Source organism: Rhinoraja longicauda, chromosome 39 (assembly GCF_053455715.1).
Source record: "Rhinoraja longicauda isolate Sanriku21f chromosome 39, sRhiLon1.1, whole genome shotgun sequence".
Lineage (NCBI taxonomy): Eukaryota > Metazoa > Chordata > Chondrichthyes > Rajiformes > Arhynchobatidae > Rhinoraja > Rhinoraja longicauda.
In genome coordinates, this window is record NC_135991.1 from 6,991,147 (window position 1) to 7,004,642 (window position 13,496).

The 13,496-nt window shown below is 55.9% G+C and overlaps 1 protein-coding gene across 1 annotated transcript in view; it reads left to right on the forward strand.

Annotated features, from left to right (window-relative positions):
* Positions 1–13,496, forward strand: part of LOC144611169 (SLIT-ROBO Rho GTPase-activating protein 3-like) — a 35,897-nt gene that overhangs the window by 9,651 nt on the left and 12,750 nt on the right. Inside the window, exons 5-14 of the mRNA XM_078430224.1 lie at positions 882–944; positions 2,206–2,370; positions 3,264–3,392; positions 4,623–4,844; positions 7,268–7,369; positions 8,255–8,458; positions 9,812–9,896; positions 12,136–12,163; positions 12,712–12,814; positions 13,384–13,448. Coding sequence (XP_078286350.1) covers positions 882–944; positions 2,206–2,370; positions 3,264–3,392; positions 4,623–4,844; positions 7,268–7,369; positions 8,255–8,458; positions 9,812–9,896; positions 12,136–12,163; positions 12,712–12,814; positions 13,384–13,448 — 1,166 coding nt within the window. The remainder of the gene's footprint in view (positions 1–881; positions 945–2,205; positions 2,371–3,263; positions 3,393–4,622; positions 4,845–7,267; positions 7,370–8,254; positions 8,459–9,811; positions 9,897–12,135; positions 12,164–12,711; positions 12,815–13,383; positions 13,449–13,496) is intronic.

Below are 13,496 nucleotides of genomic sequence, written 5' to 3' on the forward strand. Positions count from 1 at the left end.
GGGACTAGTGTAGATGGGGCATGTTGGTCGGTGTGGGCAGGTGGGACTAGTGTAGATGGGGCATGTTGGCCGGTATGGGCAGGTGGGACTAGTGTAGATGGGGCATGTTGGGCGGTGTGGGCAGGTGGGACTAGTGTAGATGGGGCATGTTGGGCGGTGTGGGCAGGTGGGACTAGTGTAGATGGGGCATGTTGGTCGGTGTGGGCAGGTGGGACTAGTGTAGATGGGGCATGTTGGTCGGTGTGGGCAGGTGGGACTAGTGTAGATGGGGCATGTTGGCCGGTGTGGGCAGGTGGGACTAGTGTAGATGGGGCATGTTGGTCGGTATGGGCAGGTGGGACTAGTGTAGATGGGGCATATTGGGCGGTGTGGGTCTGTTTCCACGCTGTGTGACTCTGTCATTCTGTGACCCTCCCCAATGCCCCCCCTCCCTCGGGTACCAAGGAAGGGAAGGCTCTCCATCCACACTCACGCACAGATGGCCCATGGGTGGAGATCTACACCCACACTGTCCTGTCCCCCCGTCCCCCGTCCCCCCACCCGACAGTCTCCCCCTGGCCAACCCCTGACACTGGGTCCTCTCAAGCCCCAGCCCCTCCATCCCTTCTCCCTATCCCTCTCCCCCTCCCGCTCTCCTCCCACCCTGGCTGTCTCCCCCCCATGCCGACTGGGGCGGGGAGCGAGGAGAGGGGGGGGGGGGGGGGAGAGTGCGGTGGGGACAGAGGAGGGTGGGGAGAGAGGGGTTGGAGCAGAACGGTGTGGAGAGAAGGATGGGAAGAGAAAGGTGGGGACAGAGGGGTGGGGAGAGGATAGGGGGGAAGGGTAGGGAGTCGGTGGGAGGGGGCAGCAATTACACTAACACCCCCTGCTTCTGCCCACAGTGTAAGGAGGTGGGGCAACTGATGCAGAACGACCTGCAGAAAGTCACCGAGGAGCTTCAGACTGTGAGTGAAAGCTGAAACTCTTCCCCTCCCCCTCTCTGCCCCTTCTCCCTCCCCTCTCTCTACCCCCCCCCCCCCCTACTCCCCTCTCTCCTCCCCTCCCTCGCTCTCTCTTCCCCCCTCTCCCTCTTATTGGCCCCTCTCAAGTGCGGCCCCCCCGACGTCTTGTACAACTGTAATATGACGTCCTAAGATAGATACAGAGTGCTGGAGTAACTCAGCGGGTCAGGTAACATCTCTGGAGAGAAGGAACGGGTGACATTTTGTGTTCCTCAGACCTGAAGAAGGGTCTCAACCCGAAACGCCACCCATTCCTTCTCTCCAGAGATGTTACCTGACCCGCTGAGTTACTCCAGCATTTTGTGTTATTGAAAGCAAGCGTGCAGGTGCAGCAGGCAGTGAAGAAAGCGAATGGTATGTTAGCATTCATAGCAAGAGGATTTGAGTATAGGAGCAGGGAGGTTCTGCTGCAGTTGTACAGGGCATTGGTGAGAACGCACCTGGAGTATTGTGCACAGTTTTGGTTTCCTAATCTGAGGAAAGACATTCTAGCCTTAGAGGGAGTACAGAGAAGGTTCACCAGATTGATCCCTGGGATGGCAGGACTTTCATATGAAGAAAGACTGGATAGACTCGGCTTGTACTCGCTGGAATTTAGAAGACTGAGGGGGGGTCTTATAGAAACATATAAAATTCTTAAGGGGTTGGACAGGCTAGATGCAGGAAGATTGTTCCCGATGTTGGGGAAGTCCAGAACCAGGGGTCACAGTTTAAGGATAAGGGGGAAGTCTTTTAGGACCGAGATGAGAAAACATTTCTTCACACAGAGAGTGGTGAATCTGTGGAATTCTCTGCCACAGAAGGTAGTTGAGGCCAGTTCATTGGCTATATTTAAGAGGGAGTTAGATGTGGCCCTTGTGGCTAAAGGGATCAGGGGGTATGGAGAGAAGGCAGGTACGGGATACTGATTTGGATGATCAGCCATGATCATATTGAATGGCGGTGCGTGCAGGCTCGAAGGGCCGAATGGCCTACTCCTGCACCTATTTTCTATGTGTCTATTTTGGGTTTAAACCTGCATCTGCAGTTCCTTCCTACACATTGCATTCCAGCTTCTATACTCTAGAAGGGGCAATGAGGGAGTGGTTGTGTACTCTCAGGGAGGGGTGAGAGAGGGGAGGGGGGGGGGGGTCAAGGCTGTTGTTGCAGTGGTCTCGGGAGCTACGAGCTGTAGCCCATGCCTCTCCCTGTTCACGTCCAACAGGCCGTGAAGACCTACCACATGTACCACCTGGACTGCGTGGGAGCGGAGAGCAAGCTGAAGGAGATCGAGAGGACAGAGGAGAAGCAAGGGGGAGGTCCAGCCGGTGCCGAGGGCAAAGGTCCAAGACGGGGCCCCAACCGCAAGCTGGAGAAGATGAAGGAAAAGGTAGAGCCTGGCTGAAGCTCCCTCCGCTCCGCCCCTCCCACGGTTCCTCCGCACCGGCCTATCACACAGTGAAGCTCCCTCCCTCCGCATCGTACCATCACACACAGAGTGAAGCTCCCTCCCTCCGCACTGGCCCGTCACACACAGAGTGAAGCTCCGTCCCTCCGCATCGTACCATCACACACAGAGTGTCTCCCTCCGCACCATCCCATCACACACAGAGTGTCTCCCTCCGCACCGTCCCATCACACACTCCCGCGGTCAGACACAGAGTGAAGCTCCCTCCCTCCGCACCGTCCCATCACACACAGAGTGTCTCCCTCCGCACCGTCCCATCACACACTCCCGCGGTCAGACACAGAATGAAGCTCCCTCCCCTGATCTGTGTGGAACTCCACTGGTCATGGACCTGCAGCCAGAATAATACCTTTTCCTGAGGCTGGGACTATCCTAACGTTTAAGAAACTGTTAGACAGGTACATGGATAGGACAGGTTTGGAGGGATATGGTCCAAACGCAGGCAGGTGGGACTAGTGTAGATGGGGCACGTTGGGCGGTGTGGGCAGGTGGGACTAGTGTAGATGGGGCATGTTGGTCGGTGTGGGCAGGTGGGACTAGTGTAGATGGGGCATGTTGGGCGGTGTGGGCAGGTGGGACTAGTGTAGATGGGGCATGTTGGGCGGTGTGGGCAGGTGGGACTAGTGTAGATGGGGCATGTTGGGCGGTGTGGGCAGGTGGGACTAGTGTAGATGGGGCATGTTGGGCGGTGTGGGCAGGTTGTGGGTGAGTTGGGCTGTTTCCACACTGTATCTCTCTGTGGGAGGTTGTGGGTGCGCTGGGTTGAAGGGGTTGTATCTGTGACTCTGGGACATGATGGCCACCTTCCTCCACAGTGGCAGGAGCGCTTTGTGGAGAACGAGCTGAAGAGCACCAAAGCTCGCAACGAGTACCTGCTCAACCTGTCGGCAGCCAACGCCACGCTCACCGCCTACTTCACCCACAACGTGGCCCAGCTCCTCGACGTAGGTCAAGTCAAGTCAAGTCAATTTTATTTATATAGCACATTTAAAAACAACCCACGTTGACCAAAGTGCTGCACATCTGATTAGGAAAAAAAAAAGAAACATACAGTGGCAGGCAGCCAAACACAACGGCGCGGCCATCTTGAACAACAGAATGGTGTCCCGCGGCCGCACCGCACCGGGCGATGGAAGGCCCCACGGCCGAGCCGCGCCGGGCGCTGTTCAGTCCCGCGGCCGAGCCGCGCCGGGCGATGGAAGGCCCCGCGGCTGCGCCGCACCGGGCGATGGAAGGCCCCGCGGCCGAGCCGCACCGGGCGCTGTTCAGTTCCGCGGCCGAGCCGCGCCGGGCGATGGAAGGCCCCGCGGAAGACACCTAAAAAAAAAGAAAGATTTCCCCCACCCATGTGGGGGTTGGGGTGTGTGTGTGTAGGTGCCAGTCCCTGCCCCACCCCGAGCACACGGACCGACCGCGGGGACTGGAACGCAGAGCGGGGCGGGTAACGGAGCAGGCACTGGGACAGGGTGTACAGGGTCACACACACACACACACACACACACACGTGGTCACACAGACACACGTACGTGCACACACACGCACATGGGGTGTAGAGGATCACACACACACACATGTGCACACACACATACACACACACGCACACAATGTACAGGGTCTCACACTCTTACACACGCACGGGGTGTAGTGGGTCATACACTGACACAAACGCACTCACACACACATGAGGGATATTTACTGTGGGTATCTATCCCTCCCTAACAGCGCTCTCTGTCTCCCTCTCTGTCTCCCTCTCTGTCTCTGTCTCTGTCTCTGTCTCTCTCTCGTTCTGTCTCTCTCTGTCTCTCTCGCTCTGTCTCTCGCTCTGTCTCTCGCTCTGTCTCTCGCTCTGTCTCTCTCGCTCTGTCTCTCTCGTCCTGTCTCTCTCTGTCTCTCTCTGTCTCTCTCTGTCTCTCTCTCTCTGTCTCTCTCTCTGTGCCTCTCTCTCTCTCTCTCTCTCTCTCTCTGTCTCTCTCTCTCTCTCTCTCTCTCTCTCTCTCTCTCTCTGTCTCTGTCTCTCTCTCTCTCTGTCTCTGTCTCTGTCTCTCTGTCTCTGTCTCTGTCTGTCGACACACACACACACACGAGGGATATTTACTGTCGGTTTCTATCCCTCTCTAATGGCGCTCTCTCTCTCTCTCGCTCTCTCTCTCTCTCTCTCTGTCCCGCTGTCTCAGTGCTGGGACCTGGGCTTCCACTCCTCGCTGGGACACACGCTGCGGACATACCTGTCGGCGGAGTCGTATGTGCAGAGCACGTGGCTCAAGGGGCTGCAGACTGTCGAAACTGCCGTCAACGGCCTCGACCCCTCTGGCGACCAGACCAAGGTCATGGACTCCAGCCTCAACGCCTTCTGCCTTCCCAGCAGGTTCGAGTTCCTGCCGCACAATCAGGACAAGGTCTGTACCCATCCCTACTCCTCCTCTTCCCCTTAACCTCATCCCACACACCTAATCAACATCCCCTAACAGCAGCCAGAGAAAGCCCATGCAGTCACCCCAAGTTTGATCCTGCCTACAGGTGCTGTCTGTACGGAGTTTGTACCTTCTCCCTGTGACTGCATGGGCTTTCTCCCGGTTGCTCCAGTTCCTTTGCGCATCCCAAAGACGTGCAGGTTTGTAGGTTAATTGTGTAAATTGTCCCTTGTGTGTCGGACAGTGCTGGTGTATGGGGTGATCGCTGGTCGGCGTGGAGTCGGTGGGGTTTCGCTCTGAATCTCTAAAACTAAAATTAAAAACTAATTCACCTGGCAGGCCTTGTCCTGCCCCCACCTCTCTTCCAGCTTTCTCCAACCCCCACCCCCACAATCAGTCTGAAGAAGGGTCCCGATCAGAAACGTCACCTATCCATGTTCTCCACAGATGCTGCCTGACCCGCTGAGTTACTCCAGCACTCTGTGAAACGTCACCTATCCATGTTCTCCACAGATGCTGCCTGACCCGCTGAGTTACTCCAGCACTCTGTGAAACTTCACCTATCCATATTCTCCACAGATGCTGCCTGACCCGCTGAGTTACTCCAGCACTCTGTGAAACGTCACCTATCCATGTTCTCCACAGATGCTGCCTGACCCGCTGAGTTACCCAGCACTTTGTGTCTTTTTGTTGCAAAGCATCATCTGCAGTTCCTTGTTTCTGCAATGAGATTGTTCCCCGTTCTCGTTGCCGAGAGGAAGTTGCACATGGTGCTGTGGGGGGAAGTGTTATTTAGCAAAAATATCTTGCTCTGAAGTTTTCGGAAGTGGCTGAAGATGTTAACTATGAGTTGAGATATCGGGGTTATGGAGTCGGGGGAATCAAGGGGGAAAGCAAGAGGCGAGGGTGGGGCAGCGTGGAGCATGGGAACCCTGGAGCGCGATGGAGAGCCAGCGTTTTGTGCCGAGATCCTTTGCCAATCTGGCGTCACGTTCAGGAGGCTGGGGAGAAGTGGGGAGAGCAGAGGAAGTCTACATCAGGGTGCAAACCACGTTGTCAGGGTAACAGCAACTCGACGGTTGGAGTCAGAGAGAGAGAGAGAGAGAGAGAGAGAGAGAGAGAGTGAGAAATAGCTAGACTGAAACAGAGATCCCACCACATCAGAGGTAGAAACAAAATGCTGGAGTAACTCAGCGGGTCAGGCAGCATCTGTGGGGAACATGGATAGGTGACGTTTCACAGAGTGCTGGAGTAACTCAGCGGGTCAGGCAGCATCTGTGGAGAGAAGGAATGGATGACGCTTCGGGTCGAGACCCTTCTTCAGACTGATCCTCGTTTCAAAACGTCACCCATTCTTTCTCTCCAGAGATGCTGCCTGTCTCGCTGAGTTACTCCAGCATTTTGTGTATATCTTCGGTTTAAACCAGCATCTGCAGTTCTTTCCAAGACACCAGAGGAGTTTCTTCAGAATTAAAGGGCTAGGTGACTTTTTGGGTCAGCACCCTTATTCAGGTTCCTTGGTCATCTGTTGCAAGCCCTGCTTTGTTCTAGCCTTTATCTATCTCCAGTTCCCTCCCCTCTTCTTTCAGTCTGAAGAAAGGTTCCGACCCGGAACGTCACCTATCCATGTTCTCCACAGATGCTGCCTGACCCGCTGAGTTACTCCAGCACTCTGTGAAACGTCACCTATCCATGTTCTCCACAGATGCTGCCTGAGCCGCTGAGTTACTCCAGCACTCTGTGAAACGTCACCCAACTCAACCCAACTCAACTCAATCCAACCCAACCCAACCCAACTCAACTCAATCCAACCCAACCCAACCCAACTCAATCCAACCCAACCCAACTCAACCCAACCCAACTCAACCCCTCAACTCAACCCAACCCATCTCAACCCCTCAACTCAACCCAACTCAACCCAACCCAACTCAACCCAACCCAACTCAACCCAACTCAACCCAACTCAACTCAACCCAACCCAACCCAATCACCACCCATTCCTTCTCTCCAAAGATGCTGCCTGACCCGCTGAGTTACTCCAGCACTCTGTGTTCCATTACACTGGTTGCTCTGGTTGGGGTGGAGGGAGAAGGTGCATTCATGGTGGGATGGGGGGGGGGGGGGGGGATAGGGCAGACGAGGGGTGGGGGAGACCCTGTCTCACAGCCCCCTCCTGCCCTACAGTGGGAGGTGAGGCGTGCGCTGGGAGGAGTGGGCGGAGGGAGGTGGGGTGCGGGTGGAGTGGGGGGGTACAGCACAGCGTGGGACAGCGTGGGCACCCGTCCTGCCCTACAGTGGGGGAGGGGTGGGGTGCGGAGGGAGGTGGGGTGCGGGTGGAGGGGGGTGCAGGGCGGGACAGTCACGACCCCCCCCCCCTCACTCACTGATCTCCCCCTCGTGCCGGGCAGGTCCGCGAGCTGAAGAACACGTCGGTGGTGCACCAGGAGCTCCTCGCTCGCTTCCAGAACCTGCAGGGAGCCCTGACTACCACCAAGCTGGAGACAGATGAGGTGAGCAGCATCCCACCCTCACATTGCCCACACCCACCAGGGAGGGGGGTGTGGGTGCGCCTGTGTGCATGTGACAATAGACAATAGACAACAGGTGCAGGAGGAGGCCATTCGGCCCTTCGAGCCTGTACGCACCGCCATTCAATGTGATCATGGCTGATCATTCTCAATCAGTACCCCGTTCCTGCCTTCTCCCCATACCCCCTGACTCCGCTATCCTTAAGAGCTCTATCCAGCTCTCTCTTGAATGCATTCAGAGAATTGGCCTCCACTGCCTTCTGAGGCAGAGAATTCCACAGATTCACAACTCTCTGACTGAAAAAGTTTTTCCTCATCTCAGTGTGTGCGCATGTGTGTGCGGGTGTAGGTGCACATGTGTGTGTGTGTGTAGGTGCACATGCATGCGTGTGTGCATGTGTGTGTGGGTGCACATGTGTGTGCGCATGTGTGTGTGGGTGCACTTGTGTGTGCACATGTGTGTGTGGGTGTGCGTGCGTGTGTGTGCATCCCTGCCCACACTGGTCCCTCTCCTGGCCACACTGCAGATTAACAAGACCCTACGTGCCGAGTGTGTGTGTGTCTACGTGTGAGTGTGTGTGTGTGTCTATGTGTGAGTGTGCAATCCCTGCCCACACTGGCCCCTCTCCTGGCCACACTGCAGATTAACAAGACCTTACGTGCCGAGCATGTGTGTGTCTACGTGTGAGTGTGTGTGTGTGTCTATGTGTGAGTGTGTGTCCCTGCCCACACTGGCCCCTCCTGGCCACACTGCAGATTAACAGGACCCTACGTGCCGAGTGTGTGTGTGTGTGTGTCTATGTGTGAGTGTGTGTGCATCCCTGCCCACACTGACCCCTCTCTCTCCCGCTGCCCAACTTGCTACAGATTAACAAGACCCTACGTGCCACGCTGCAGGCCCTGCAGAGCCTGGGCGGTGCCCACGATGTGGATGTGGCCGAGACCTTCCAGCGCTGCCAGTCCCTGGAGTCGGTGAAGACTGCCGGTGCCAGCGGCTGCGATGCCAGCTCCAAGGCCAGCACGGGCCGGCGGCGTGCCAACCAGCAGGAGACCGAGACTTACTACATCACTGTAAGGGCAGCCGGGGCGTGGGGAGGGCGGAGGGGGGCACCACCCCCTACCGGTCTCTTCTCCCTTCTCCCCTGAGCTTCACTCTTTCAAATGTCTGGTAAATGTCTCGTTTTTATCGGGATGCATCACAACACGGTTTGGGAACAGCTGCATCCGAGACCCGCAAGAGTTGTGGACGCAGCCCAGACCATCACGCACGCACAAACAAACCAACCTCCCTTCCATCGCCTCCACCTACACCTCACGCTGCCTCGGCAAGGCCAGCAGCCCAGACCATCACGCACGCACAAACAAACCAACCTCCCTTCCATCGCCTCCATCTACACCTCACGCTGCCTCGGCAAGGCCAGCAGCATAATCAAGGACCCAGTCTCACCCCGGTCACTCCCTTTTCTCCCCTCTCCCACCGGGCAAGAGGTACAGAAGTGTGGAGACGCACACCTCCAGATTCAGGGGCAGTTTCTTCCCGGCTGTTGTCAGCAACTGAACCGTCCCACCACAACCAGATAGCGGTCCTAAACCACTATCTACCTCATTGGAGACCAACTGTCTATCTTTAATCGGACTTTACTGCACTTTATCTTGCACTTATACCCGTTATCCTGTTTCTGTACACTGTGGGCGGCTTGATCTTGTACATTCTTTCCGTTGACTGCACAGGATGCAACAAAAAAGCTTTTCACTGTACCTCGGTACACGTGACTATAAACTGAACAGTCCAGTTTGAAGGTATCACAAACTTTTCCTTTGTGTGGAAACGTTACTCCTCAGATTCCTATTAAATCTATTAAAACAGTTGGTACATGGATAGGACAGGTTTAGAGGGATATGGACCAAGCGCGGGCAGGTGGGACTAGTGTAGATGGGGCATGTTGGTTGGTGTGGGCAGGTGGGACTAGTGTAGATGGGGCATGTTGGCCGGTGTGGGCAGGTGGGACTAGTGTAGATGGGGCATGTTGGCCGGTGTGGGCAGGTGGGACTAGTCTAGATGGGGCATGTTGGTTGGTGTGGGCAGGTGGGACTAGTGTAGATGGGGCATGTTGGTCGGTGTGGGCAGGTGGGACTAGTGTAGATGGGGCAAGTTGGCCGGTGTGGGCGGGTGGGACTAGTGTAGATGGGGCATGTTGGCCGGTGTGGGCAGGTGGGACTAGTGTAGATGGGGCATGTTGGCCGGTATGTGCAAGTTGGGCCGAAGGGCCTGTTTCCGCACTGTGTCACTCTATGACTAGTGTGTGTAGCATTGTGTTAGTGTGCGGGGATCGCTGGTTGGCGCGGACTGGGTGGGCCGAAGGGCCTGTTGCCGCGCTGTATCTCTAAACTAAAGTAAACTAAACCTCCTCCCTCTGCCCCCAGAAGCTGAAGGAGTCGGTCGTGGGCAACGCCAGAATGACCAAGCTGCAGGCCAAGTACGAGCTGCTCAAAGCCGCCATCGACAAGGGTGAGTGAGTAACACCAGCAGTCAGTACTCGCTCCCCCCTACGCGTACCTCCAGCCTTGTGGACACCACCCATCCCTCAATCAGACGCTGGAGATTGCACTTCCCATTGACCAGATGGGGGCCTGGGTCATTCTGATCCATGGGCATCATAGGGTCATAAGTGATAGGAGCAGAACGAGGCCATTCAGCCCATCAAGTTTACTCCGCCATTCAATCACGGCTGATCTATCTCTCCCTCCTAACCCCATTCTCCTGCCTTCTCCCCGTAACTCCTGACACCCGCACTGATCAACAATCTATCTGTCTCCACCTTGGAGATATCCACTGACTTGTGGCCTCCACAGCCGTCTGTGGCAATGAATCCCACAGATTCACCACCCTCTGAGACGAAGTTCCTTCCCACAGGCCATCAGGATTGTTAACTATTATAACTCCAGGGACTAATTTTTTTTCCTGTATTCATATTGATTTTTATGCTGTAATTGTAATTATTGTTTAGCACAATCCGCAGGCGTTACCACTTTCATATCACAGCACATCTTGTATGTGTATGTGACAAATAAACTTGACTTGACTCTGGCTAAAGAAATTCCTCCTCATCTCCTTCCTAAAGGAACGTCCTTTAATGTCCATCTGCCAGTCCATCTGACGATCCCAAGGAGATTCTCCATCCATCGTTTCCCTGGATAGAGTGGATGTGGAGAGGATGTTTCCACTAGTGGGAGAGTCTAGGACTGGAGGTCACAGCCTCAGAATTAAAGGACGTCCCTTTAGGAAGGAGATGAGGAGGAATTTCTTTAGCCAGAGGGTGGTGAATCTGTGGAATTCTTTGCCACAGACGGCTGTGGAGGCCACAAGTCAGTGGATATATTTTTAAGTCAAGTCAAGTCAATTTTATTTGTATAGCACATTTAAAAACAACCCACGTTGACCAAAGTGCTGTACATCAGTTCAGGTACTAAGAAACGAACATACAATGGCACACAAACATAACAGCACATACATAAGGCAGAGATAAATAGATTGTTGATTAGTACGGGTGTCAGGGGTTGTGGGGAGAAGGCAGGAGAATGGGGTTCGGAGGGAGAGATAGATCAGCCGTGATTGAGACTTGAATGGGAGAGTAGAATGGCCTCGTTCCGTTCCTATCAATTATGATCTTTTGACCATGGAGACACTTGTTCCCATTGAGATCCCCATCGGTCGTTCCCATGGACACCGACCAAATGTGTGGGAATGCCATGCAGATGCTGCTTCACGCAAAGTGCTGGAGTAACTCAGCGGGTCAGGCAGCATCCCTGGAGATAAGGACTAGGTGGTGTTTTGGGTCGGGGCCCCTTCTTCAGACTGAGACAATAGACAATAGACAATAGGCGCAGGAGGAGGCCATTCAGCCCTTCGAGCTAGCACCGCCATTCAATGCGATCGTGGCTGATCTCAATCAGTACCCCGTTCCTGCCTTCTCCCCATACCCCTGACTCCGCTATCCTTAAGAGCTCTATCTAGCTCTCTCTTGAATGCATTCAGAGAATTGGCCTCCACTGCCCTCTGAGGCAGAGAATTCACAGATTCACAACTCTCTGACTGAAAAAGTTTTTCCTTATCTCTGTTCTAAATGGCCGACCCCTTATTCTTAAACTGTGGCCCCTGGTTCTGGACTCCCCCAACATTGGGAACATGTTTCCTGCCTCTAACGTGACCAACCCCTTAATAATCTTATATGTTTCGATAAGATCCCCCCTCATCCTTCTAAATTCCAGTGTATACAAGCCTAGTCGCTCCAGTCTTTCAACATATGACAGTCCTGCCATTCCGGGAATTAACCCAGTAAACCTACGCTGCACGCCCTCAATAGCAAGAATATCCTTCTCAAATTTGGAGACCAAAACTGCACACAGTACTCCAGGTGCGTCTCACTAGGGCCCTGTACAACTGCAGAAGGACCTCTTTGAGAGTCAGGGGAGGAAAAACTAGAGGTGCGGGAAGGTACAGAACAAATCAGAGCCCGCACTGATGGCTCACGAAAGGTGGAGCCCACAAAGGTCCATTGTTGGCTGTGGAGGAGGTGATAACGAACAGGGGAACTGGCAGGGCGCTCGGGTGGGTGAGGGACGGGTGGAGACAGAGGGAAAGCAAGGGCTCCTTGAAGTCAACATTCATATCGCTGGGGTGTAAGCTGCCCAAGCAAAATACGAGGTGCTTCCACCTTCACTCACCCCCTCCTCATCTCTCCCCACAGGAGTCGTGGATGATGACACCACAAGCAGGTGGGTGCTCCGGTAGGGAGGGGGGGGGGGCTACAAGGACCCAGGGTAGGGTGCCTGCCTTAGGAATGGGGACTAGTATAGTGCGGGTGTACGTGTACATGTGTGTGTGTGCACATTTAGAGTCTTGTATTCAGTTCAATGTGGCCTCACCAACGTCTGACAGCCGTTGCTCAGACCTTATAGTCCTTATAGCAGCTTTCCACACGCTGGGCCCAGGGGAGGTGGTCCGAGATGTTACTGCCCAGTGGAGTCAAGCTGCTAACCTCCCTCCCTGGGAGCCGAGCGGTGCGGGGAGGGAGTGGTGGAGGGAGGGAGGGGTGGAGGGAGGGGTGGAGGGAGGGAGGGGTGGAGGGAGGGGTGGAGGGAGGGAGGGAGGGAGGGGTGGAGGGAGGGATGGAGGGAGGGATGGAGGGGTGGAGGGAGGGAGGGAGGGACGGAGGGGTGGAGGGAGGGAGGGAGGGAGAGAGGGAGGGGTAGAGGGAGAGAGGGAGGGGTAGAGGGAGGGAGGGGTGCCCATGGTGGGACGTTGACTCTTCCCTTGCCCGCAGGTTCCAGGCGACAATGGGTCGGACCCAGAGACTGCGACGCTCTCGGCCCTGCTCCCAGTACAACCAGAAACTCTTCACCGGAGACCTGCTGATGTTCATCACGGTGGCTGCATGCCCATCCCTCCCATCCTGCCTCCCTCCCTCCACCCCTCTCTCCCTCCCTCCCTCCCTCCACTCCTCCCTCCCTCCACCCCTCCCTCCCTCCCCCCCTCCCTCCACTCCTCCATCCCTCCCTCCACCCCTCTCTCCCTCCCTCCCTCCCTCCACCCCTCCCTCCCTCCCCCCTCCCTCCCTCCCTCCCTCCCTCCCTCCCTCCCCCCTCCCTCCCTCCCTCCCTCCTCCCTCCCTCCCTCCCTCCCTCCCTCCCTCCCTCCCTCCCTCCACCCCTCCACCCCTCCCCCCCATCCTCCCTCCACCCCTCCCTCGCTCCCTCCCTCCCTCCCCCCACCCCTCACCTCTCCACCTGGAAGGAAGGGGGAGGGGGTAAAGGAAGGGAAGGGGAGGGGCAGAGGAGAAAAGGGGAGGGGAGAAGGGGAAGGGGAGGTTGGGGTGGGAGGGAAATATGCCGCAGAGGGGAGGAGGGGAGTATTGGGTGTATGGAGGGAAGTGGGAAGGCAGATTGCGTTTGTCTAGCGCCGGGACCCTCACTAACCCCTGTCCCCGTGTCCACAGAGCACGGGGCAGCCCCTCCCCCTGGTGGTGGTCAGCTGTGTCCGCTTCATCAATCTGCACGGTGAGTCATGGCTGCTCCCCCTCCCCCATCTCCCCTCCCCCTCCCCCATCTC